Source organism: Cavia porcellus, unplaced genomic scaffold (assembly GCF_034190915.1).
Source record: "Cavia porcellus strain 051 isolate PalLab524CR breed Dunkin Hartley unplaced genomic scaffold, mCavPor4.1 scaffold_24, whole genome shotgun sequence".
In the NCBI taxonomy this organism is placed as follows: Eukaryota; Metazoa; Chordata; class Mammalia; order Rodentia; family Caviidae; genus Cavia; species Cavia porcellus.
In genome coordinates, this window is record NW_026947507.1 from 29,881,330 (window position 1) to 29,907,794 (window position 26,465).

Here is a 26,465-nt window from a genome sequence, read left to right on the forward strand (position 1 = left end):
ACTCTGCCTTCAGCCAGCTAATTATAGTCTGAAACCTCCACAAACTATGAGCCAAATAAACTTTTCTTCTTTTATTTTTGGGACTGAGAATTGAACTCAGGACTGTACTTGTCAGGCAGGTGCTGTGCCACTGACCTATAATTCTGGCCCTGCCTTTCTTCCTTCAACCTTAGGTGTCATGTATTTTGTCTCAGCACTAAGAAAAATAAGTAAGACATATGCAATAGTGGATCAAAATAGAGGATACAAAAACAATCCCAGGAACAGTCAGCCATGTGATCACTGGTAAAAGTAGTTGAAAATATCTACGGGAGGACAGAGAATCCCTTTAACAAATGGTGCTGGGAAAACTAGCTATTCACATGCAGAAGATTGAATCTAGACTCCTATCTCTCAGTATGTATAAAGCTGAAAAAATGGGTCAAAGATCTAAATATTAACACCAAAACAATCTGCTGGAAAATCAAGTATGTGTAACTCTTGAACACATTAGGCATAGGCAAGGACTTTCTATACAGAACCCCAACTGTTTAAGAAATAACCTCAAGATTCTTCAAGGGGAATTATATAAAATTAAAGTTCTACACAGCAAAGGAATCAACCAACAGAATGAAAAAAGATTACAAAGTGGAAAAAAACATTTATCCAGCTATTCCTTGAAGAAAGACTAATATCTAAAATATATAAACAATTCAAATAATTTAGACCTCTCAAAACAAATGACCCAAACAAAAAATGTGCAACTTAAATGAAAATAGACTTTTCAGAAGTACAAATGGCCAACAAGTACATGTTAAAAATGTTTAATCTATCTGGCCTCTAGAGAAATGCAAATTAAAACAGCACTCAGACTCCATTGTACACTCAAAGAACGGCAATCAAATTAAGTAATAACAAATGCTGGCAAGACTGCAGAAGGGAAAAAGGAACCCCTGTATATTGTTGGCAGGAACATAAGAGTACAGTCACTATGAAAATCAGTATGGAGATTGTAAAGAAAAACTAAAAATAAAATTTCAATTTATTATGGTTTATACTTAGTTGTTCCCCCAATGACACATGCACTCATAGGTGGGGCTTTTGGGAACTAACTGGCTCATAGGTTCATTGTTCCACAGATGAGTTTAAAGCTAAATGTAACAATGGGAGGTAGAGCCTAATTGGAGGAGCTGAGTTGCTGGGGGTGTGGCCTCAGTGTATTTCCTTCTCTCCTCGCTTATCTGCTTCCTGACTGCCTGCTTTGAACAATCCTCAGAGCCAGCTGACTATGTGGGTTGTGGTGGATTAACTAATAGTCATTTTGTAATACTCAGCTGAACTGAATCAGCATGGTGCTGGGTGTGGAAGGCCCACCTGAGCACTGTTGCCAATAGCATAAAAGGGCTGTGGTTCTCTTTGGAGGAGCCTGGGTTCTTAACTTTAGTGTCACTTCTTGGCTCTAGCACAGATCTCTCAGCCTAGTGACACAGAGCCTTCATCCCACAGGTGCAGACTTTTTAGCTTCTACTATTGGCTTTTGGGACTTCCTGGTGCAGATTCTTGATACAGACTGCATGAGACATTGTCATGGGCTCTGGCCTCCAGGTGCTCATGAAGGCCATTACCAAAGGCTCCCTGTCTTCAGTTGGACTCACGCAGCACATTGCCATGGGATCCAGACCCTTAGCTGGATTCTTTGAGTCTCTAGTGCATGAACAAATCTCCTTGGGACAAAACTCTTCTACATTTGACTTTTTGGGTGAACATTGTAAAATGGTAATAAATTGTATCCTGTATTAAATCTATTTCCTTGTAAATTCTGACAACAGGAATAAAACCTCCACAAAATAAACTTCTTTAATGTGCACCTTAAGGCCATAATATGAAGTGAAGTAAGTCAGATACACTAGCTTATACTCTACCGAATGGTGTCTTACTTTTTTCTCATTGCTGAGACAAAATACCCAACACTCAAAGTTAAAGGGAGTAAGGTTTATTTGGCTTTCAGTTTGTAGAGGTTTCAGTTTATAGTTGGCTGGCTTGAAGGCAAGGTGGTATGGTTAATGAGAAACAGGTCATGGCAGCCAGGTCAACACAGGAAAAGCTAGCAAGAGAGACAAGATAAGGCCTCTTGCTGTCCCTTATATTGCATCCAGCCTACCAGGATTAGCATGCAGCCAAATCAATCAGTGGACTGACTTAATCACCCACCCTTGATCCCAGCACTGCACCCTGAGTCAATCACACATTCTAGTTTCAGTCACCTCTGAGAAAGCCCTACCTGTGACTGCATGAAGCTTTGAGGGGACATCTAGACACGAGCTATAACACATGGTCTCTCCCATGAGAATCCCAAAGTATAAATACATTAAAGAACAAAATAAAAAAGGAGACAGGGAGGTAGACATTTTGCAAATCAGAGGATCAAGAGATGGAGGGAGATGGGACAGTGGAGAGGGCATGAGGCATTCCAATTCCCTATGATAAATGAAATCATTATGTACATACACATACTAATAAAAACTGTAATAAGCCTTTAACATTTTTAAATGTCTTAAATGATAGATTCATAGAGTTTTGCAGAACATTAGTGTTTGAAGGTGTGGTATAATACAAAATACACTTGGTGTTTGTCCCATTCTGCTCACAAGGTACCTAAAACCTTGACATCTGCCTTTAGGAGTGCCTCATTATTCACTGAGCCTATATAGATAGCTGAATTTATGCTAATGAGATTGACAGACTGCCACATATCCTTAGAATGAGACCACTTATGAGAGAAGCCAAGAGAGGTGAGCCTTGGGACATTAAATTATCTTTTTTTTTTTTTTTTTTGGTGTCGGGGATTGAACTCATGACCTCGTTCTTCCAGGAAGGTGCTTAAGCCACTGAGCTCCCCAGCCCCTAGCCTTGGGACATTAAGTCCACTAACCACCTTCAGGGAACAGGCAGACTGGAAAGTGGCGGTGGGGGGGCTCAAGGAAAACACCTGAACAAGATCTGATGAGCTTCCTGTTGACAGGGTGGTCACAGAGCACTACCCTGTGACCCCTTACCTTGTCCTATCTCACTCTTAATGAGTTCTTTATAACACCTTTTAATAAACCAGTAAATGTAAGTATTTCCTTAAGTTGTGAGAGGTGTCCTAGCAATTTAACTCAAAGAGAAAGTATTCTGTTTGGTAGCTGGTAAGAAGTACTGGCAGTGTGGACCTGTGTCTGGCATCACTGGACCATTACTCAGTCTATGGAAAAATCTCCACCCTCATCTGGTTGCAGAACAGTCAGCACTGTGCTGTGATAGAATAGTAGCAATTGAATTTGTTTTTTCCTGTATTTTTATGGGATGTGACCAGGGAAGAAGACATTTTTCTTGGTGATTCTGTTAGAAACAGGTAACAGAGCTCCAAGTGAATGAGATCTTCTACATGTCTGTTGGCAGTGGATGGGTTTGGAAGCCACATGAATGTAGAAATTTGCTTTCATCAAGTGATCACAGGCCTTTCCTCATTCAATTTTTTTCCAGTTTTTTTTTAAAGAGGCTAAAATTAAACATAACAAAACAGATCGTAAGAAAACAATTTAAGAAACACAGATTTCAAAGCAAGACTACTGGAGATCTTCACTATCATATTGTTTCTTGTTTTCTTCCAAATAGTTGTCCATATATTCACACACAGTAAATACATACCAGACAACATAGTACTTAACTGATCAGAACAGGATGATGAAGGCATTTTAGGACTTCAAGACCAGACAACAGAGGAGTCAACAATGGCTGCCATACTGTCTCTCGTTCTCTTTAAAATGGCTGTCCATATTTTTACGTATGTTGAAATTAAACAAAAGAAAACAGACTAATACCACTCTGGTCAGAGAATAATAGTATTGCTAGATTTTATATCATGCATGACACTGCAGAATTAGCATTGGGTATCTTAGTGTCTCTTTTTCTTCAGTATATCTGTTCATTACATCGTACATTATATAACCTATTCTCATAAACTGTTTAGAAGTTCTACACATGTGAATCTTTACATGTATACCTATCCTTTCTGTATTAGAGAGAAAAACAAATCAAAATGAGACAACAAATTTCTAAAAAACATGAAACAAAAAAGACAAATAAAACCATAACACTAGGTGATCTACAGCAGTTACTCTGATGTTTCTTATGATTTTCAATAGAATTGTCTGTATCATCAGGCATAATATACTTGAACATAGCAATACATAGCAATATTATTAAAAACAAAACATTGGAGACATTATAGGACTTCAAAGGCAGTTAATAATCAAACTGGAATGGGTATCCTATTGTATCTTGTCTTCAGAGTAGTTGCCTCTGCATTTAGACTTGATACTAATATCATGCATACCAAATTTGAATAAAATCAGTCAAGACAAAACATCAGTCTAACAAACCAGATTCAAATAAGATCAGTCATAGTAAGACAGTGTAAGTAATACAGGGTTTCAGGTTAATAGGAAATTAAGGATAGTTACTGTAGTATATATAGTAGTATATATATATAGTATATATCCTCCTATTTTTGGAATAGCTGTCTATGCCCTCAAATCTAGTATGAGTAGACAGACTAGAACAGAATAAAATCAAACTAAACAGAATGAAAAGACTAATGTGGCTTTTAAATCCTATACACTATTAACAATGTCCCTTTCCTTCCTCTTTTAGACAATTCCTCCCCTTTCCCTTTCTCCGGGTGCTTTGCACGTTTTGGGTCCCACTAACTCCTGTAGTTTTTAGATTGGGGGCAACCCTCTATCTACCTAAGTGGTTCTGAACCTTTTTACCCGAGCTTGATCTTGAACTGTATTCCATTACCTGCTAAAGCCTCAAGGTTTTCCTTCCTTATAGTTGAGTAGTTCTCCATTGCACAAAAAGTGTCATGACTTTCCAACTTATCTGCAGCTGCTGGCCAAGCTGTCCCTATTTCTCTCTGGTTCCCTGTCACATAGAGCATTGTTTTCTCATCTTTTTTGGTTTATCAACCCTCTTTCAGGTAGATTATATTTCCTATTTAGAGCATCTCGATGGACCCTATCTCCTGATCTACTCTACTTGTATTTCTTTTTGTTAGTGTATCAAGGCCATCTGTGTTAGAGATTATAGCCAGTCTTCTCTGCTTCATCTCTGCTATGCTATTTTTCTGCTGTTGGTTGTCTACTTTTCTCCTTCATTCCACTGTCTGCCCCATTCATTGAGGCCTCTCTGTCACTGTTGCTGGAATCCTGGTGATTATTTTTCTTTCTCTCTAGAATGTCCTTCAGTATTTTTTGTAGGGTTGGATTGGTGGTCACAAACTCCCACAGTTCCTCTTTGTCATGGAAGCATCTTGTTTCTCCATTAATTTTGAGGGACAGTTTTGCAGAGTACATCAATCTGCATTGGAAGTTATTTTCTTTCAGGGCTTGGAATACTTCACTCCAAATTCTTCTAGATTTGATAGTTTGTGTCAAGAAGTCTGTCGTGATTTTGATGGGTTTTCCTTTATAAGCAATCTATTTTTCTCTGACCACTTTTAATATTCTATTCTTGTGATGAATTTCTGGGATATTTTGTGTCTGGGTGTAGATCTATTATCTGAGTATCATTTCCTTTTCTTATGCTTGGGAAGTTTTCCTTAATTATTTCTATAAATAGCCTTTGTATTTCATTTGTGATTACCCCTGCTTTTTCACTCACATTTTTTACTCTTAAGTCATAGATCCTCTTGTCATCTTCTAGCCTTTGTATTGTTACTTCCTGGTTCCTTGTTATTTTTAAGAGATCTTTCCTTTCACAATCACATAGTGCAAATTTATCTTCAAGTTCTGAAACTCAAACTTTAGTTTCTGTCAAGGCATTTTTCCAGCTTTCAATGGAGTTTTTAATTTCCTGGTAATCTCTTTGGATCAGTTTCATGTATTAGAGATTTTGTTTATATTCTACATCAAAGGTTTCTCTCCTTTTTTCTGGGTTCCTCCATTCTTCCATCTGTGTCTTCTTGAAAGGTGCTTACCATTTATTTTATTAATCTTTTAATACCTTGCTTTACTTGAATTAGAATGTCAGTTTTAAGTTCGTCTATGAGGTTATGAAGGTATTTCTTTATGTCCACTGATGCTGTTTCCAATATTGCATGTTTGCTGCCCTCAATTTCCTCTGTATTTACCTCTCCTGGACTTATTTTCCCTGGGTCAGTGGCTGGAGGCGTTTTCTTGCTTCTATCTCATGTTTCTGGTGTCTTTCAGACAAGTATATGGTGGCAGTCTCAGGCCCTTTCCATATTACTTACAGTTTTTCTGAAGCATGCTGGCTGGGGGATTGCTGCCTTCTCCAGTTTACTGTTGATCTGAGAGGTGCACACAGGGATGATGTGAGCTAGCCCCTCTCCTCTGAGCCAGTCAAGCAGTGAGTGCCTTCAGCATGTTAGTCTGTGCTGTGCAGACATCACAGGTTTGGGACACTTTCGTCCCTGGCTATTGGGTCTGGACCAAGGGGTGGTGCACCCAAGCAGATCCCACCAGTCCTCTTTGGACCAGGAGCAGCCAACTGACGCCACTGCAGTTCCATGTTCAGGCCTGTGCTGCCCAACTCCATTATGTCATCCAGCCAGTCACCCCTCTGCAGGACCCAATTCCTAGCACTCACCATGGGTTAGTGCAGCTCTCCACATTGGTTCTGTTCTCCGTTGCATTGCATCCTCCCACCAAGGGCCTTGGGCTCACCAACCTCCAATTTCAGTGCTACCAAGACTTCAGTGCAACTGTGAGTCATCTGACTCCAAGGCTGCCCAGCACAGTGAGGGACCAGCTCCAGTGAGAGTGCATCTGGTTCCAGCCTTTCATCCACGCTTTTCCTTTTTTTTCTTTTCCTCAGTTTCTTCCTGGGTCATGAGAATCCCTCTCTTTTCATCTGGTCTTCTCCACGTTGTTAAATTCTAGTGTCTGAGTTGTTTTTCTCAGAGAGGCTCTCTACCTTTCTACCTATCAATCCGCCATCTTCCCAGGATCTGTCTCATTCAATTCTTTATATTTTCATTTATAATGAAAAGCTCAACTAAGTAACATGGTTCTGTTTCAATCTGAACAGTATGTTAACTAAATAAAAATATCATCAGGGGCATCTTTGTTTTGGTAATAGCTCATGCTTTCAAGTCCTGCCAACCTCCTTTCTTCCACCCCTTCCCTTTCTGCTGTGCTCAGCACCTTGGCTGCCTACTCTCTCCCCGCCACCCCCAGGTACCAGGACACCCAGAGAACACTGCATGACACCCAGCCCTGCCTCAGTCTCCTTAGAAGCTAGAATTACAAGCATATGACAGCACTTCTTATTCATATCAAAACAATTTGTTTCAGAAGATACTTTTTCCTTTTTATCCACCACTAATTTAATCTTATGTCCTGCTCATTATAAGGAAGAAATACAAAAAGTTTAAATTTTACCAATCCTTGAGTCTTGTTAATGGTTGAGGCTAGATTTTATTCTTCAAGAACAATTTCCAGGAGTGAAGGAAAAGATGGTGGATAGATAACAGGCTACAGAGACTCTCTGAGATAGTCAACTTAGATTCCAAAAATAATAATGTGGAGAATTCCAAACAGAGGGAGATAGACCCTCCCAACCCAAACAAATGGAGAGAAACCAATTAAAAATACAGTCCTGGTGCTATGATTGGAACAGCTACAGTCTTGGTGCTGCTGCTTGAACTCACTGCCTGAACACCCTGCCGCTGCTGTGCCTGAATTGGCACAACTGGGATAGCCCGCCAGTTTCAACTCACTGGAGACACGAATGCACTGAGAATGGGAGTCAGCAAACTGAATTGAGAGCAGAGCTGGTGGGTAATCCTGCATCAACCTGCAGTGAGTGAGGGGAATAAAAACCCTTCCACAGAGAAGGGGGAGCTCCAACAGATGACATTCTGGGACCAGGCTATCCCAGACTGGCCAGAACAAGATGCTGCAGCGACTTCAGTCTGTTATTCCCTTCTCAAGCAGGATTGGTGGGGAGCAGGTGACCTGGGTCACGCCGCAGACTGAGACCTAATAGAGTAGCCCAAACCAAGTCCCTACGCCTGGCAGTGCACCCTAGCAGTGAAGCCTTCAGCAGGTTGACTGACCTGGAGGGGCTGGCCAAACATAGGCTGCCCAGGTGTGTATCTCCTAGTACACTGCAGTGGGTGGGACTACCTAGTCAGCATGCTTCAGACAAACTGTAACCAACAAAGAAAGAAACTGGGCCTCCTATACACGCCTGTATGGAAGGAACAAAAAATATGAGAAGAGGAGGCAATAAGAAAGGGTCCTCAGTCCACAATCCTGAGAACATTGATCCAGGAAAGGTAAACGCAAAGGAGAATGAGGACAAAAAACATACAGTATCAGGCACGGCACCAACAGACATAAAGCAGTATCTTTAGGACCTCATAGACGAGTTCAAAAGTGAAGTATTTACAAGTGTGTAGGACTGATAACCATATACTAACTTTTTGTTAGATCATTGAGCCGAACTATTGGCAGTGTCACTATTTAAATCTCACTTTACATATTTTAATTTTGTAACCTGAACAACTATTTCTAAGATGACAATATGTAACTTATCAACTGGTGATTTCTTACTGTTTATTTTTCTGTAATTCTGTATTATTTCTACCTTTTTTTCTCCATGTATTTTTTCTTTCTCTTTAAATTAAAAAAAGTGAAGTATTTAACCAAGTAAAGCAAGATATAAATAGATTAAAGAAATGCTAAACACCTCCCAAGAAAAAACAGATGGAAGAATGGAAGAACAAAAAAAAGGGGGAGAATTGTTTGACGGAGAAAATAGAGAAAACATAGAATACATGAAGCAGGTTCAAAGAGATTACCAGGAAATAAAAAGCTCCATTGAAAGCTGGCAAAACTGCTTGAAAGAAACTAGGGATAGATTATCCGAACTGGAGGACAGGTTTGCAATGTGGGAACATGAAAGGAAAAATTTCTTAAAAATAACAAGGAAACAAGCAGTAACAATACAAAGGCTAGAAGGCAACAAGAGGATCTATAACTTAAGAATAAAGAATGTGAATGAAGAACCAGGGGTACAAACAAATGAACTGCAAAGGCTATTCACAGAAATTATTAAAGAAAACTTCCCAAATATAGGAAAAGACACTCAGATGTATGAGGCATACAGAACTCCAGCCACCTACAACCAAAACAGAACTACACCCAGGCATATAATAATCAAGATTCCGGAAATCCAATATAAAAACAGAATATTAAAAGCTGTCAGAAACAAGAAACGGATCACTTACAAGGGAACACCCACCAGAATTACAGTAGACTTCTCGGCACAAACTATCAAATCACAAAAAGCATGGGGCAAAATAATTCAAGCTTTGAAAGACAATAACCCCCAGCCAAGATTGATGTATCCTGAACACCTGTCCCTAGAAATTAATGGAGAAACAAGGTGCTTCCAAGGTAAAGAGGAACTGGGGGAATTCACAACCACCAATCCAACTCTATGGAGAATACTACAGGACATTCTAAAGAGAGTGAAAAGCACCAGGACTTCAGGAACAGTGGCAGAGAGGCCCCAACGAATGGAACAAAAAGCAAAATGAAGAATATAGACAACTAATGACGGAAAAAGAGCACAACAGAAATGTGGCAGAGAAGACTGGATATAATTTCTAATATAGATGACCTAAGATACACTAACTTAAGGGAAAAAAGAGAATTGCAGGCAGGATGGATCAAGAGGTAGAGTCCACCGAGATGCTCTTTATAGGAAATATAATTAACCTGAAGAAGGGTATATGGACCAAAATCAAATATGAGAAAACACAACTTGATGTGATAGGGAACCAGAGAGTAATAGGGGTAACTGGACCAGTATTTATGAATAGGTTGAAAAGACAGGTTTTAATAATACAACTAGAGATCAAGTCCAGGAGTGAGAAAGTTTGGAAACACTTAGGTAAATAGCAGGTTGGCCCCCCAATATAAAACTGAGAGTGTTGGGGAGACCGAAAAATACACAGCACATCCTGGGAGAGTGAAGGGGCAGGAACAGTCTTAAAAAAGACAACAGAAGATATAACTAATAGTGTATCAGGAATTAAAACCCTTATTACTAGCACCACTCTGCTTGGATGGAACTTGTTCCATCCTACTTTGTATACAAGCACTGGATCTGAGGGAACAGACAGCTGTCCTGAAAATATCAGGATATAGCACAGTGGTGATCTTTAATTTCCTATTAATTCAATCCAGATCGCTGTATGACTTATACTGTTGTATCATGATTGACCTTACTTAAATCTGACTTGTTTGATTGCTGCTTATTATTGACAGATTTTATTCAAAACTGTTAGGTTGATGGTATCAAGTTGAGTATAGACAACTATACTGAAAATGACAACGATTCACTATGATACCCATTTTGAATTGATTACTACCTGTTTTTGTAGCTCTATCTACAAAGTTGTATTTCTATTGTTATGTACTGATATATTCAATTATACTTTATCTGATAATATAGCCAATCCTGTTGATAACAAGAGACAGCACAATGACCATGGTAGAACTCCTTATACAGCAGATTTATGTTTTTAATTTTATGTGTCTATAGGACTATGTTTTGTTTTGTCCTGCTTTGTTGTTTCTCCTTCTAATATAGAAAGGATAGAAATACATGTTAAGACTCATGCTTGTGTAAAACCTATAAACAGTTTATGAGAACTGATCTTATGACACATGATGAACAAATACTTTGAAGGAAAAAAAGGGGCACTACAGTACCCAGTGCTGATTCCAGAGTGTAATGATGTGAAATCCAGTAATACTATTAATCTTTGTTCAGAATGATTTTAATCTTCTAAGTTTTATTAGGTCTCAACATAAATGAAGATATGGATAAATGTATACATGTATAAGTGTATAGGATTGATAGCCATATTACTTAGTTTTTATTGGATAGTTGAACAGAACTGTTTGCAGTCTCCCTGGTTGAATTCCCATTTGTATGTTCTATTTTTGTACCTTGAACAATTATTTGTGGGGGAACAATATGTATACATCAAATAGTGATTTATTACTGTTTCTTTTCTTTGAAAGTATGTACTATTTTCTGCCCATTTTCTGTTTTGTTTTGTCTTTCTTTAAATAAAATTTTTTAAAAAAGAACAATTTCCAGATACATATTATTGATCTAACTGACTCACAGATTACTTTGGCAAAAAGTTAAAATATGGATTTGTAAAGTGAGAAAATGCAAATTTTATTAAAAAATAGAAAATAGGTAATTTTCTCAATATCAAACTGGGAAAAAGCAAGGACACTGAAACAAATAGTATACAAATTTTTATTCAAAGATAATTCAAGAAAGACATGTTTTGGTCATCTTTAAAGTCAGATTAATTGAAGATCTCAGAAAAACTATCCCACCAACGCACATGGCTACTCACAGAAAGCTCTCTTTTCTGTTAATAGCAGCTAAATTTATACACACAGAAAAAATTCTTAAGACCATGCAAATTCGGTTGAGTTCCATACATTCGTTATATTCATCAGAAACCTGCAGTTATATTCATGCCGAAGTGTTACCTTAAGAAAAAAATTAAAAACACACACCAAAACATGACCAAGATTAAACTAAAGAAAATAATAAATAAGCATAATTTATATTTTATTTAAAAAAGTTTGGCATCACACATGTTCAAGTGTGTCACACCATTTTCATTCCTCAGAAGTGGCATTTTTAAAGTGTTAAGCATTGTTAAATATCAAAAAATACAACTCTGTTTTACAATGTAGTACTGGCATAATTCAAAGTACTGTGCCATTATAAATAGAATAATCAAGTTTCAAACATCTTTTCAAACATGTTGAAGGGAAAGCATATAGACACACATTTATATGCACACAATTTATTATATTCATGTAATCAAAGATATTTATAAAAGCAAACAATTTTATCCCTCAACTACTTTGTATACTTACGTAGATTTTATTATCTTTTCCAAGATTTTCAGTTCCTGGGTAACACAGGTTTTCAAGAGAAGGAATAAAGATAAAATTTAATTGTACAAGAATACTCATTGCTTTATCCTCCTTCACACAATAATTCACAGTCACTCAAGGTGGTAAGAAGTAGTCTTTAGGAAAGCAACTGTTGGCTGTGGACTGCAGAGCAAGTACTGCGGTCCAGGTTTCTTATGAAAATTCTGTCAGCTGCTGCTCACTGCAGAAAAAGCCTACACGGTGCTTCTACCAAAAATAATCTTCAGTATCCGAGGCCTAGAAAGGCAGGTGATCTTGTCTTCTGCTGAGACTTAAAGTGCAGCTGCAAGTGGAGAAGGGCTGGATTCTCAGTCACTTCAGAAATACTCATTGAAGCCTGTTTCTCATGTATAAATATGCTGAAAATGTCCTTCGGGCTCATAATGGTTTATCAATAACTGTGACCCCTGGGTAAAGAGATGAAGAAATAAAATGTATCATGGACAGCATTCTGCATCTCTGAAAAAATAAGTAATTTCTGTGCTATTAAAGCCACAGGGCTGAACAGATCACGTTTCAGAATGTCTTCCTTACAGTTTATCATATTTTAATCTAAATAATAGTGAAATCCATTAAATCTAGAACTAGTCTTTGCTGTTTATAATTACAACTGAAGGGAAACAACTTTCCTTGGAAAACACCAAATTCACCTAATAATGTGGCAGACAGAAGTTGGGTGGGGCAACAGATGTGTTCACTATCTTGACTGTAACAGTGGAATCATGTGTATACACATATTTCAAAACTAATAAAACTGTATGCTTAAATATACATTATTTATTCTATTTCAGTTAAACGTCAGTGAAGATGGTGACAAATCTGCCTAAAAACCTGTTATTCTGGATCCCAGTCTATAGTTCTTAAGTGTTCCCTTAGATGATGCATAAACATCATGCCAAGTAATGTAAAATATTCCCCATTGTTAAGCTCAATTTTGTTACAGAAATATTCTAGTATTTAAACATACCAATATGGTAGAACAATAAAATGCCTCATTTATATATCTACTAAAAACTATTGTCATCTCTCTTACTAAGACATTAGAAAGAGTGGATCTTTTCTAATTCAGCGGGGTGCTTAAGAAAGACGCTTAGTCCACACGCTGTCTCTTGGATGGAGGCACAGGAGTGCAAAAACTAAAGCCTGGACATGCAGGAATGTGCTCTCTGCCACTCACACTGAAGTGTCCTACGTGATCCTATATGGCAAAGCTTTGGGATTTTAACCCAAAGGACTAACAGAATGACAAAGAATCCTGCTAGTTTACTTTAGAATATACATATCCATGTAAATTTAAGATATAAAATATACTTTGAGAAAATATTTTCTTTTTATAACAAAACACTTATTAATAATGATGCCAGCTTCTGGAATTATAATAAAAGACTAAGAAAAGGAGGCAATTCTTACCTGCATAACTTCTCCCTGTGCTCATACAAGACGACACAACTGTCCATTTATCTGTTGTTGGGTTATAATATTCTACTGATGCCAAGTTACAGGAACCGTCATCCCCTCCAACAACATACAACAAACCATTAACTGCGCAAACTCCTAAAACACAATGCAGAAAGAAAACAAGTGGTTAAAAGATCTGGCTGCAAAGGATCAGCCCTTGACTTGTTTGAGAAGGCAGGACCCCACAACACTTTTCCTTGAAAGGAGCAGCAGACAATAAACATGTGCAGAAACTTTTCCAAGCGAGAGTCTCAATTCCACTTTTAAGTGCCTGTTGCATGTCATTTACGCAACAGCGGCTTTACAGATGCATTGCTTCATTTCACCTTTACAACAATCTCACTTTGTAGATTAGAAATTATTTTGGCTTTCATTTTATTACAAAAATAGAAAATTAAAGGTCAAAGTCAGCTTCTTGGGGAATCCTTAGGAAAAGAAACATTAATAGAAGGTAAAAATCTTTTAATAATGAGTTTTATATTTAACAATTAGTTATTTAAAGAGAACAGTATTATTTGATTTCTCTAATAACTTCCATTTCTTGAAAAAAATTAAAAAACTTACAGAATACTATGAAAATTTTGATCTCTACAATGCCTGATTTCTCTGTGAAAACACAGACACTTTCATTTTGACTGCAAAGTAGTTGATATTACATGTGCTATTTAATGCCCACCTGACAATTACCTTGGCTGGTAATTACCTTGGCTATTTCTGAGTTCATAAGTAGTAATCTTCACACTCTTTGGCTGCACGCTATTCTATGTATCATGTATGTAATGCCTTGATGACTATCTTTTTATACAGATTATATATTTTCAAGATTTTTGCTTTTACCCATAATGCAATGAACAAGGCTTCCTTCTGCATCATTTTAAAATACCTGTGTAACTAATTCCTAATGTACATTTTTAGAAAGAAAACTGCTGAATCAAAAGGCAAACATTTTTTGAAAGCTCTTTAGTTCAATTTAATTTTGTTTAAAATATATTTAATGTCTTAATGAAGCCTTGGCATCATTATAAACTGCTAACCTAGTTAATGGATGCACGCAGGCTTTTAACAAATTAATGAGCCCAAATTTCTACGCAGCACTAAAAAAATGTACTCAAAAGGAGTGAACCCTCCCTACTTCACTCAAACTCCGCTGTGCTCCCATTCTAACTAGTCACCTTATGGGGAGCAAAGGCGGACCATTTTAAAGCAGTTCAAATACCTGAAAGCAAGGACCAAATACAGGAGCGCTATACCCACAACCCCCAAAGTTGGAGCTGTGTGCAGGTCTTTCTCTGCTATGTGATGTGCAGTAAGCATTCAAAAATGTTTCTCGTAAGAATAAATCCAAATATCAAATATAAAGCACTCTATATATAATCAGTCTCTGCATTTATCCCAAAACAGAGGTACTAGCATGAAGAGTAAGTTACGCAGCAGGCCCAGGTGTTCTGGGCAGCATTCACTTTAAAGGGTCATTACATAAGCTTCTGTCCTCAGAGAGCGCAAAGTCTATCAGGAAACCCAGATTAGAAGAAAGCAAACAAACAATGGAGATACACAGTGACATAATGAAATTATGAATGAAATTAATAATGATAATTAAAAATTCACTATTGATGCCTCAAGCAGAGAGATACCTGCGTTTCTTCTGCACATGTTCATATCTGCAACCTGTCTCCATGCGTTTGTGGTGGGATCATAGACTTCAACGCTTTTCCGCACTAAAGGGCCATCATGACCTCCTACAGCATATAATAAGTTGTTTAACACCCCGACACCTACAAAACACAACCAGTCAAACTAGTAGAGAAAAGGGACAAGGCATGCATAGTGCATCAGTTTATTCAAAAGTCTTAAAACTAAAACTTCTGAAACATTAATTCATAATAAAAAGAACATAAAAACATATAGTTTAAATATGGAAATGAATAGAACTGACAAAGATCTCAGTAAAAAACTATTCTAAAAAAAGAAGAAAGTTAAGCAATAAAAATAACATGTTGGTAAAACAGGAGGAAAGTCCTTTAACTTGATTTTTTTGAAAACAATTCTCACAGCAAAAATAAACCAAGGTATTCAAGCACACAGTTTTATAAGAAAGGGTATGGTAAGACGCAATTATTAAGCAGCTGCCCAAAATAAATGGTAAAAACAAAAAGACTAAGTGGAATAACAACATTCTATAGATGAAACAAGCCTTTTAATGAAGCACTGAGAAATGAAGGTTACTCTGTGCAAGTGCAGGAAGCACCGGGCCCCACTACCTGTGTGGTCAGCACTCAAAAATGTTTCTGGTAAGAATGAATAAATCCAAATATTAAATATAAGGCACTCCATACATAATCAGTCTCCGCATTTATTCCAAAACAGAGGTACGAGCATGAAGAGAAAGTTACTCAGCAGGCCCAGGTGCGCCCTGAAAGCTCTGTCCCCTGGTCTGGCACAGTGATGTGATGCCGCTGAGCCCCTCCCTGGTACAGTCGCTGCCAGCACCCTCCGCCTCACTCACTCCCGGGCCGCACCCACCTGCTCCGCTGCGCCGGGTGCTCATCTCTGCAATGTAGGTCCACTCATTGGTTGTGGCGTTATAGCACTCCACCGTGCTGAGACACTGGCGTGATGCCCCATCGTAGCCCCCGACGGCATACAGTAGCCCTGGACATGGTGTTACCAGGACAGCCAGTTATAAAAAAACCCCACTTTTCCACATCAGAACATATTAGTGTATTTTCCTGCATGGTAATGAAATAGCTTCCCCTGAAGTGTCCCAGGTTCCTTCTTGTTGCTTTTGAGCCAGGGTCTCATTAGTAGTTCAGGCTGGCCTTGAACTGCCTATGTAGCCCAGTGTGGTTGCCAATTCCCAGTGATCCTCCTGCCTCCGCCTCCCAAGCGCTGAGAATAGAGCCATGTGCCACCATGTCCAGCTGGACAAACTCTTGTAAAATAAATTGAGGCCCTGGCTAACAGTGATAGGGAAGTGATCAAATTTTATTAAGATCTGCACAGTATTTATGATGATGATAATATAGCTCAAGATAATAGTTGATAAGGGAACACCATCCTGGAAACAAATATCAAAATGATCTTAATAAGCTAAAAGAAAACTTAAATCAACAGTAATTAGAATGCCATGAAATATTATTTGGTAGTAAAAACGTATGAAACACTGCTGGTTAGGGCAGCACAAGCCTTTATTCCCAGCACACAGGAGGCTAAGGCAGAAAGATCTTGAGGGTAAGCCCAGTACGGGCTACAAGGCCAGCCAACCCTGTCTCACAAAATAAAAACCAAAGGAGACACAACAGATGCTATGGCACAGATGACTCCGAAACACAACGCTGGTGGAGTGGGGCCAGGGACAAGGCACCGCGCACTGTGTGACTTCACACTGTGTGAGGGTAGGGAAGGTCTGTAAGCAAGGTCTACGCAGGGCGGAGGCTGGAGAGGAGGTAGGGAACAGCTGAGAGGAGGAGGACTGCGTTTCTAGTGTAATAAAAATGTTCTGGAGTTAACTGTAGTCAGAGATGCTCATGGGACTACATCAATAAAGCTTGAGTTTTGTTTTTATTTCTTTGGTTTTTGACACAGCATCTTTCACTTAATTCAGGCTGACCTTGAACTCACAGCAATTTTCCTGCCTCAGCCTCCCATAGTGCTGGAATTACAGGCATGTGCTACCATACCCAGGCAGAAATCTACATATTTGCCTAAGCCAGTATTAAAAAAAAAAAAATCACATTGACCAAATAATACTTATAGCTTTCCTTAAATTCCGTTAGAACAAAGTATGATGCAAATAAATAAGGTGACCCATCCATTAAAATGTTTAAAAATCCTTTGCCAGCTGTAAGATGTCATACATCACCTGATTTCTATCCCAAACAACTCTATCAAGAGCAATGGACTATCTTATATAGGTTTATCTCTCACCAACACTCACACACACATGGGTGAGCACAGAGTTAGAGGAACGGTGGTGGCAGGGAAACAGAGGGAGAGAAAGTCTTACAAAGATAAATTTATACAGGTGAGCTAATTTTAGAAAAAGGATAATTAAAATTTCCCAGTGATCACCCAGTGATCATTTTTAAATGATAATTTACCTTGCCTCTTTGAAGACGAGTTCTTAGAATCAAGGAGCCACCAGCACCCAAAAATACCCGCCTTCCAGACCCACAGGTGCCCACCTCCAGCCACGCCCACCCTAACCAGGCCCACCTCCTAACACACCCACCTCCAACAACGCCCACACCCACGCTGCTCCTCCGTGTGTTCATCGGAGCTACGTGAAACCACTCGTTAGACTTTATGTTGTAGGCTTCCACAGAAGACAGGCCTAGAATACAGGACAACACTCTCCACTTACTCCTCTAAGGTATTTGGTTGTTCTTCCATAAAGATATTACTAGGACAAAGCACTTCAGGTGTTTTACATTGGGCTAAAATTGAAGGAGGAAGTTGGTGAAATGTAAGTATGTTAATTCCACAGGAAATACAAATAGCTGCCTTCCCACAGTAGGCTCTTAGCCAAGCTGCAATCACTTACAAGCTTTTTAAACTTGGTAAGAAGACTGATACTGATGCATAAGACAGAAAGTGATGTACTCAGCACTCATAGTATGTAAAGAAATTCTTAAGGCAATTTAAAGACTCTTAAAACCTCCAGTGTGCAACAGGGGATATAGCTCAGTGGTACAGTGCTTGCCTAATCTGTGTGAGGCTCTGGGTTCAGTCTCCTGTGACTCGACGCACACACATGTGCAAGTGCCTCCCCTGGGTTCTAACTGTGTGGCAAGTTGATAAATGTGGTTACTGTGCAAATTATGACAGAAAGGAAGAAAGGGCCCTAAGGACATTACCTGTACTCCCATCAAAGCCGCCCACCGCATATAGCAATCCGTTCAACACGGCGGCTCCCAAGGTGCTCCGCCGATCCCGCATGTTGGCCACGCTGGTCCACTGGTCCTTCACGGGGTCGTAGGAGTCCACAGTGCGGACTCGTAATGAACCATTAAAGCCACCAACGGCGAAAACAAGCCCGGCCATATAGACCATGCCTGCAAAAGGATGAAGCACTCAGTGCTAGCCATGTGAGCCAGCTACTCTCACCGCCTGCTCCTGCAGGCCTCCCGGGCATGCTGCATACACTCCTCTTTGGAGAATCCTGACCAGCAGGCCTGAAAAATGCTATTCATTTGTAAGAACACACAATCACAAGTGCACACTAATGTGTGTATAATGAATTAACTGTAGCTCTGTTTATAGTAAATAAAATTAAAAGTGGTTTTACTGTTAAATTAAGAACTAGTGGTGTAGCTCAATGGTAGAATATTACTGAGGAAAAACTGCCACCGACCTAATCACATTAGACCTCATCTAAACTCAAATAAAATACTCTTGGATGCTTCTGCCCCTTGCTGATATGGACGAGATGTTGGATAGGTGACCCTTTGGCCAAGTCCTCCACGAGTTAACACTACTGGCCTCACTTGACTCTTAAAGAGAAAGCAGCTCTGCTCTGCAGCAAGGAATAGTCTCCAGGATGCCCTGCTTCAGGGCTCCCACCAGGAATGCTCCGCTCCCCCCCTCCCCCAAATCCACTGTGCTAAGGGGTAGGAATTAGGGTCCAAGTTCCAGGAGCCAGCATTTGCAATTGCCTCTTCTCATTACAGTCTTGGCTAAATAAGATCTCGTTTGAACAAGTATTTGTAAACTGGATGCCGAAATGAAAGTAACTATGGCTTATAGATGAGTCACATGTATAGATATAAATGTCCTAAGCTAAAGAATTCCCCTTTCATCATTTTGGGAAAGGTAACCAGGATAATATACAGCAAATCGCCAACTCCATCAGTTCATATCAGAAAACCAGAAAGGTATCTAAAGATACAGACAGAACACGAGTGTCTTAAGTGAGGTGTTTGAGGCCCCAGAGTCACTGCTGAACTATAGAGCTAATCAATCTGTTTTTCTGACACACATTCTTCTAATGAATAAGACAGACCTGGTAGAGCAGCTCTCCCAGACCTAGTGATGAAGCCACTAGATGGCCATGGTGCATCAAGCCTACCTGCCCTGCACCTCCGGGAAGGCAGCTCTGCCACCTGGTGCCACCGTTCTTCTTTAAAATCATAACACTCCACACTTCGGATCGCCTTTGGGGCTTGGCCTCCAACCACCACCATCAACTGGAAGGGCAGAAATGTAAGAACTTGAATGAATGGCCATTTCATATTGAGAGATTTAAAATGCCCTATGAAGACACTGGCAGGGGGAGTGTTAGGATGGAGATGGTAGGGTAAGCTGAGGGAAAACGACTCCCTAAACAACACGTAATAAACATCAAACAGGGGCAAATGTTAGAACTACAATTCTATTATCTAGCACATTTAGTTAAAAATAAGGATTTCAGAAACTAAAATAAATTTCTGATCCTTCAAGCAAAAGCGGTATTTAAGCCAAAAAACAGCAGGCAGTCAGCACTGGCAAGTCTGAAGTATATCACAGGGCTCGCTACACACCAGATCCCGGCTGTGCAGTGACCAGAGATTAGATCTCCGTAGTCTAGGAGGACAGAGAGGCATGAAACACATTACAGGACAGTAAATACCAAAAGATGGGGAAAGGCAAGCAATTACTTAAAAAGGAAGAGAAACTGGAGTTAACAAGAGAGCACAGACTCTTGGATCTCAAGGAAAAGACTCCCTGGATCCTCAAAAATAAAACCAATGGACAAATAATAGAGATGTGAGAAATCATAATGAACGAAGGCACATCAGTCTATTGCTGAGAATGAACACAGTCTATACATTTCCTCGAGTCAATCCAACAACTATTTAGTAAGTGCCTCCAACAGTATTAGATGTTATATACAAGAAATATAGTAAGAAATGGTCTCAAGAGCTCATAAATCTCACTAAAGAAACAGAACCCATGAAGCAATTCAAGACAAAATGCAATTATATAGAAGCTAAATGCTACTGTATGACTAGTGTATGCATTAAATGCGACTGTTGAGTAGAAAATGGAAAGCAGCCATAACTGAGCTTTTGGAGCTGAGGGAACCAGAGCTATGAGAAGGGGTGGATTTTTACGGAATATACATGAGCACTTTCTGGCAACACCTCAAATGCAACTGTCCAGTCAGGACAGGCTCAAAGCTAATGACGACTCCCATGGGAAATCGTAAAAGATGTCAGGGACTCTGGAGAAAAGATATGATGGTGATAGGAAAAACAGATGTTAAAGAAAAACAAAAAATCAAAACAGAACATGGAGTAAATTGCCCACACACAAAAAGAAGCCTGCAACTTGGAGTAATGACCCTCCTGTACTTAGAACTACAGAAAAACGTGTACACAGGAAATAATAGTATATGGATCCCAGCAAAACTCAAATTTCTAAAAGAAGCCTATGTCAGTAACTTACAGCATAAAGAATCTGAAAAGACAAAGTAAGACTGAAGGGGTGGGCATGTAGCTCAGGAGTAGAGTGGTTGTTACATAGCTAGGTTCAATTCCCAGCACCATCAAAAACAAAACAACAAAACAAAAAGCAAAACATTGTAAAAGAGGAATGACCGCAAACCAGCCATAGAATTTATTTCAAGGCTATCAATCTAATGCTGAATTCAAATAAATAAAAAGAATTAATAAGGAAAAATGTATACCACCCCTTTTACTACACAAAGAAAAAGGCAAAGGTGTTAAACCACAAAATTGGAACGCACATTAAGATCAACCTCATACTTAGGAACCTGTGTTCAAAACTCTGCTGAACAGCTGTACAATATTAAAAGAATATTAATTTGGGTGAGGTGGTGCACATCAAGACTGCTGGTGAGTTCAAGGTCATACTAAGTTCAAGGCCAGCCTAAACTACATAGTGAGACCCTGTCTGATAAAACCAAAAAAAAAAAAAGGGGGGGGGGTTAAATAATGTATCTGATGAAGATTAAAAACAAACAAAAAACCCAGGTGTGGTGGTAGACACCTGTAATCACCTGTAATTAATCTCTAGGAGGTTAAGGCAGGAAGACTGTAAACTTAAGCCCAACCTGGGCAAATGAGGAAGACCTCACCTCTAAATGTAAAAGAACAGAATGCAACTTTTGTAGCTCAGTGCAAAGACCCTGGATTGAATCACCAGCACTGCAATACTGATTTATAGAAGCAATGATTTTCACATTTTGAAATCTCATGGTTTCCATGTAATACTTTTGTACATTAAAACAAGAGTAATAGGAACAGACAATCTGTCCTTTAGTTACCCAAGAGGCAAAAAATGGGGTGGGGATTTGGGACTTCAGCAATCAGAAGTGAGACCAAAAGAATGAACAGCAAAGGATAAGACAGCAGGGAGAGAAATAAAGAAATCATGCTGGAGACCAGTGTTGCTACCAGTCAGAGCTGCTCATAATGTGGATATCCTGTTTGTTTGCAAAAGACATCTGATCTGATTTGAGAAAGCCCAAACTAATTATCCTAAAGGAACAAGAAAGCAGTGAAAAGTGAAATGTAACATTTGAGGAGAGAAAGGAGTAAGGAGCTAAGCAAATTCAAGTGATCCTAAAATAAACATCAATTAAACTTTGTTCTCTGTATTTTCTTCACCTAATAATGTTAATTTTTAAATGTCTCCTAAAATTTGATTGGATAATTGATAATTTTTAAATTGGAAATTTCAACAAACATATCTGATAAAAAATATAGAAAAATATATATCCAGAAATAAGACAGCATTTAAGCCAGGTGTGGTGCATGCCTATAGTTCCTGAATTTGGGAGGCTAAGGCCAGAGGACTGCCATGAGTTCAAGGCCAGCCTGTGCTACATAGTGAGACTGTCTTAAAAAAAAAAGACCTCATTTGCAATAAAATACAGTTTGCAAAGCACAAAAGGAGCTAACAAAGTATAGACGCAAGACATGCAGCTTTTAATTATGCTGTCCAAATCTAAGAATATCTTACACAATCCTAACAGCATTTATGGAGAACACAAAACGTTTAAGATATCCAACTTTAATGTTTAAGATATCCAATTAGTATGAGTTCACAAACGAACCTAATAAAAAAGAACTAGGTCACTGGCATGGGAAAAATATCACAATGTTACCATACTTTCCTCACACTGCTGCTACATTTGCTCCATCTGACTCACCATGATGACAGATGAAATGCATCATTACCTCAAAATGCATATGGCAGAAGAAACCAACTTTTGCTTCATCTTTACCTATTTGCTTGGAATTAATCCCAAATGTAACCTGTCTAAAACAGCCAGAAAGTTTCACCACAAGCACCTTTTCAAACATGTGTGGATCAATACTGAGAAGGCTCCCCCACTGCAAAACCACCACAAAAACCCCTCACCCCATCCCCGGTCACCTCGACACAGTAAAATCAAAGAAAATACACAGGTCTGTGTGCCCACCAGGAAACAAAACTGAAGAAGAACTGAGAAATCCAGAACTCTACAGCACTGGAGAAACCCAGAAACCATGTACACAGGACTACCTCAACTCTAAAAATACGTGATAGGGTTTTACCATGAACTTTTTCATTTCATCTAAAAGTCTCTCTGTAGCTCAGCTAAAGATAGCAAAGCTAAAGACGTCAGAAGAGGGACAAGAACAGATTTCCCCACATCAAAATGGAATGTTCAAAAAATATAAGATTAGCACGAAGGAAACTGCACCTTTAATTGTATGGCTCTGAACGCTTTTCAAAAACTTGATTTTTTTTTTTTGAAGGAACAAAAACTGACATTAAATAATACGGACAAATATGAAGCAATGAAGACTTATAAAGATGGCTACTTATAAAAGCAGGTAAAGGGGTATTTGGAAAATGTAAACACTCATAAAATCAGCAGACCAAAATGACATGCATACTAAGGTGTTAGGGAACTAGCTAATGTACTTACTGAGCCACTTACAATTATTTTGGAAAAATCTTGGAGAACTGAGGAGAGATCAGAAAATTTAAAAAAAGCAAATACCAATTTTCAAAACAGGGTAGGAAGTGAATGGCTTGTAAATATCTTTTGTTAAGTGACAACAGTTCTCAGTAAAAATTCAGACTATTGTGAGAAAAGCATTTGAACCTCTAGGGGGCCAATAAAATGATGAGTAACATGAAGAAGGATGTCAAAAATTCATGCGGAATTTGAATCCATGTGATCCTCAATCTCATCAAATGTTACACGCCAAATTTCTCATTTTGAGCTAATAATACTAATCATAGATACTGGAAAGTTCTACAAATGAACTGTGTTCCAGCAAGGATATTTCTAATGCAGTCACCAGGGAGAAAGTTGAGGTCTATTTTTAAGTATTTACTAAGGATCTAGAAAAGTAGGTAAAAAGCAAAACTGTAAACTGAGAACTGACATTAACAATGAGTTTTAAAAGAACTAATTCAGATATTAAATATGTAGACTCCAAAAATAAAACTTGGAAAAACAATAAATAAATGCATTAATGTGAAAGGATTTAAAGAGACCATAATTCAAAGGAAATGACTAATAACTAAAAATGATACAAGAAAACAATGGATAACAGGTTAATTCTTATTTCTTAATCCAGCACTGCCCTGAATACACACAAGTTAAAAATAAAAACAAATAAAAGCATTATAAATAATCTGATTAGACCATACACTAATTGGTGCTTGAAGTGTTGGTCTTCTAGTTTCAGAAAGATACAAATAGACCATAAAGAATTGCAAACATACTGAAATTTTATAAGGAAAATCAAATCAGTAACAAATGGCCAAAACAAAAAAGATTAAGTTAGAATATGAAATTTTGCATAGCAAAATATGTACACTGGGAAGATGAGAAGACGAAAGGGAAATCTAGGCTAGAATTGCTAAGTATGGGGAACCAACAGCAAGAAACAGGAACTACTGAAATCCTACTGTACTATCCGCAATACCAGCGCATCATTCTATAAACTATCAGATTTCCATTTAAACCACCACCTTGCTTGTAGAGAAATCTTTTTGCCTGGAATGACTGCCTCTAGACTGCTGTGACAGCTGGTAAAACTAAGAAGGGACCCTAACCAGCTGCCTTCCATTTCAGTAAAGTGACAGCATATAGTTTATAAAGATTAAATGAACCAAATGACCCTCACCTTTGGAAAACAGAGAAAATCAAGAGATTATAAATCATATATTCACAACAATGCATTCTTAGGTACACTGCATCTTGCAAGGAAACACGCAATAAAGCATAGAAATTTGGACAAGTGAAAACATTCACATTGAGCTCACTAGGGCCCTCAGATGAGGCAGTAACAAGTACGAACAATAGACCCTACTTTGGGAAGGTTCATGGGTGTCCTCAGCCGGGTCCGGACGCTCTTCATTAATATCCGCTGCTCTGTTGGCAGCAAATGATACTTCATAGCTTCAATGAGGTAATCTTTGCAAGCACTGCTATTCTTGACCAACGCTTCTTCTTCCACTCTCTGTAAGAGGAAGGCAGGTACAGTCAGTGAGGGGAAGACGCCAAAGAAACAAACAAAAGAAGGAAAAAGCAGTAACTGTCCTCTCTAGATTAGTGTTTACTTCTCATCAGGCATCTTAGTCTACAGAGAAACACTGTACACTGTGTCTAACTACTAATAAAAAGAAGTACAATGCAGATTATAAACCAATGTCAACTGCAAAATATGGTGAATCCTTTAGATTTTATATTCTCTTTTTTCTTTAAAGATCAAGATAAACAGTTAAATTAACAAAATTTAGATACTGAGTTCTTCAAATGATACAAGCATTACTAACAATTTTTTTTCAAGCACAGGACAGCAAGTAAAATATCTGACAAAGAGATTTGAAATACTTTAACACAACCTGCCTGTGTTGTAAGTGTATATTGTCTTGGCTATTTTGTTATTACACAGGACAGAGGGTCTTTTCCCATTATTTTTTTCTAACACCAGGGAACTAATGATTATATTAATGAGGTTTTGAGAAATCCTAAAAGCTCAAATCTGGCTGGGGATTAATCGAGGGTCTCACACTGATCTACAACCCAGCTCTTTGTTTTTTAAAAACATTCATTATTTCTTAATGTTTTTTTATTTTTACTTTTTTTCTGATTTTTTTTTTTTAGAAAACCTCTTGTGCAGTTGCTCAGGCTGGCATCTAACTTGCGGTTTTCCTGCCTCAACCTACCAAGCGTTTGGGAATCGCAGCCCTGCACAACTGTACCTGACTCAGATATGGTTTCGATCACAAAAGTAATGCTGAAATGTCCCTGGAAGGATGCTAAATAAAAAGTTGATTTTAAATTGTCTGAGACTAATACAAAATCATTTACTTCTCAATCTATTTTTCTTTAACTTAGAAATAAGCCAAATACATGTCATTGTGACATTAAGTAGAATTAAATAGCATTTGGTTCAAAAGTCTTTCCTTTTTGTTTTTCTGGTACTGAAGATTGGACCAGGGCCTTGTCAATGAATGTGGGCAAACACTCCAGCACTGAGCTACTTTATTTTGAGGCAGAGTATCCCTACTCTTTCCTGGCTGGCCTCATACTTACAGCCCTATGCTGCATGCAGCCTCTGAGCAGCTGGGATTACAGGCATGCACCACCAGGCCCTCTCTAGTTTTGTTAGTTTTGTTCTATTTTTGCGGTGCTAGGATTAAAGCCAGGGTCTTCACCTATGCTATCACGTGCACTACCACTGAACCACATACTCAGCCCTTACATACTTCGTTTCAGTTTTATGTTTTTTGTCTTGCAGGCATAGGAGCAGACAAAGAACCCTGTGCACACTTGGTAAGTAGACAGCCTGTAAGCTATGGCCTCAGACCTGAGTCAAACTGTGAGACTCCTATCCTGGGGGAATTCCACAGCCATCAATTCTACAGCTTGCCTCACCTTGTGACAGAAAACCATCCACTGCCAGACAGGGACGCATGCTCTGCTCTGCTCTGCTCTGCTCTGCTCTTCCCGTGCCTGGTGCA

At 38.7% G+C, this 26,465-nt stretch overlaps 1 protein-coding gene across 5 annotated transcripts in view; it reads right to left on the reverse strand.

Moving 5' to 3' along the window:
• Positions 1–11,320: 11,320 nt before the first annotated feature.
• Positions 11,321–26,465, reverse strand: part of Klhl2 (kelch like family member 2) — a 94,343-nt gene continuing 79,198 nt past the window's right edge. For 3 of the 5 annotated variants that reach the window (XM_003479645.5, XM_063234798.1, XM_023561439.2), the window contains 8 exons: positions 24,809–24,958; positions 19,558–19,675; positions 18,347–18,544; positions 17,722–17,823; positions 16,014–16,142; positions 15,125–15,265; positions 13,443–13,586; positions 11,321–12,439 (listed from right to left, as the gene is read on the reverse strand). In XM_003479645.5, coding sequence (XP_003479693.2) covers positions 12,411–12,439; positions 13,443–13,586; positions 15,125–15,265; positions 16,014–16,142; positions 17,722–17,823; positions 18,347–18,544; positions 19,558–19,675; positions 24,809–24,958 — 1,011 coding nt within the window. In that variant the 3' untranslated portion in view covers positions 11,321–12,410. The remainder of the gene's footprint in view (positions 12,440–13,442; positions 13,587–15,124; positions 15,266–16,013; positions 16,143–17,721; positions 17,824–18,346; positions 18,545–19,557; positions 19,676–24,808; positions 24,959–26,465) is intronic. The other 2 variants (XM_005008092.4, XM_063234797.1) reach the window with 2 other exon arrangements.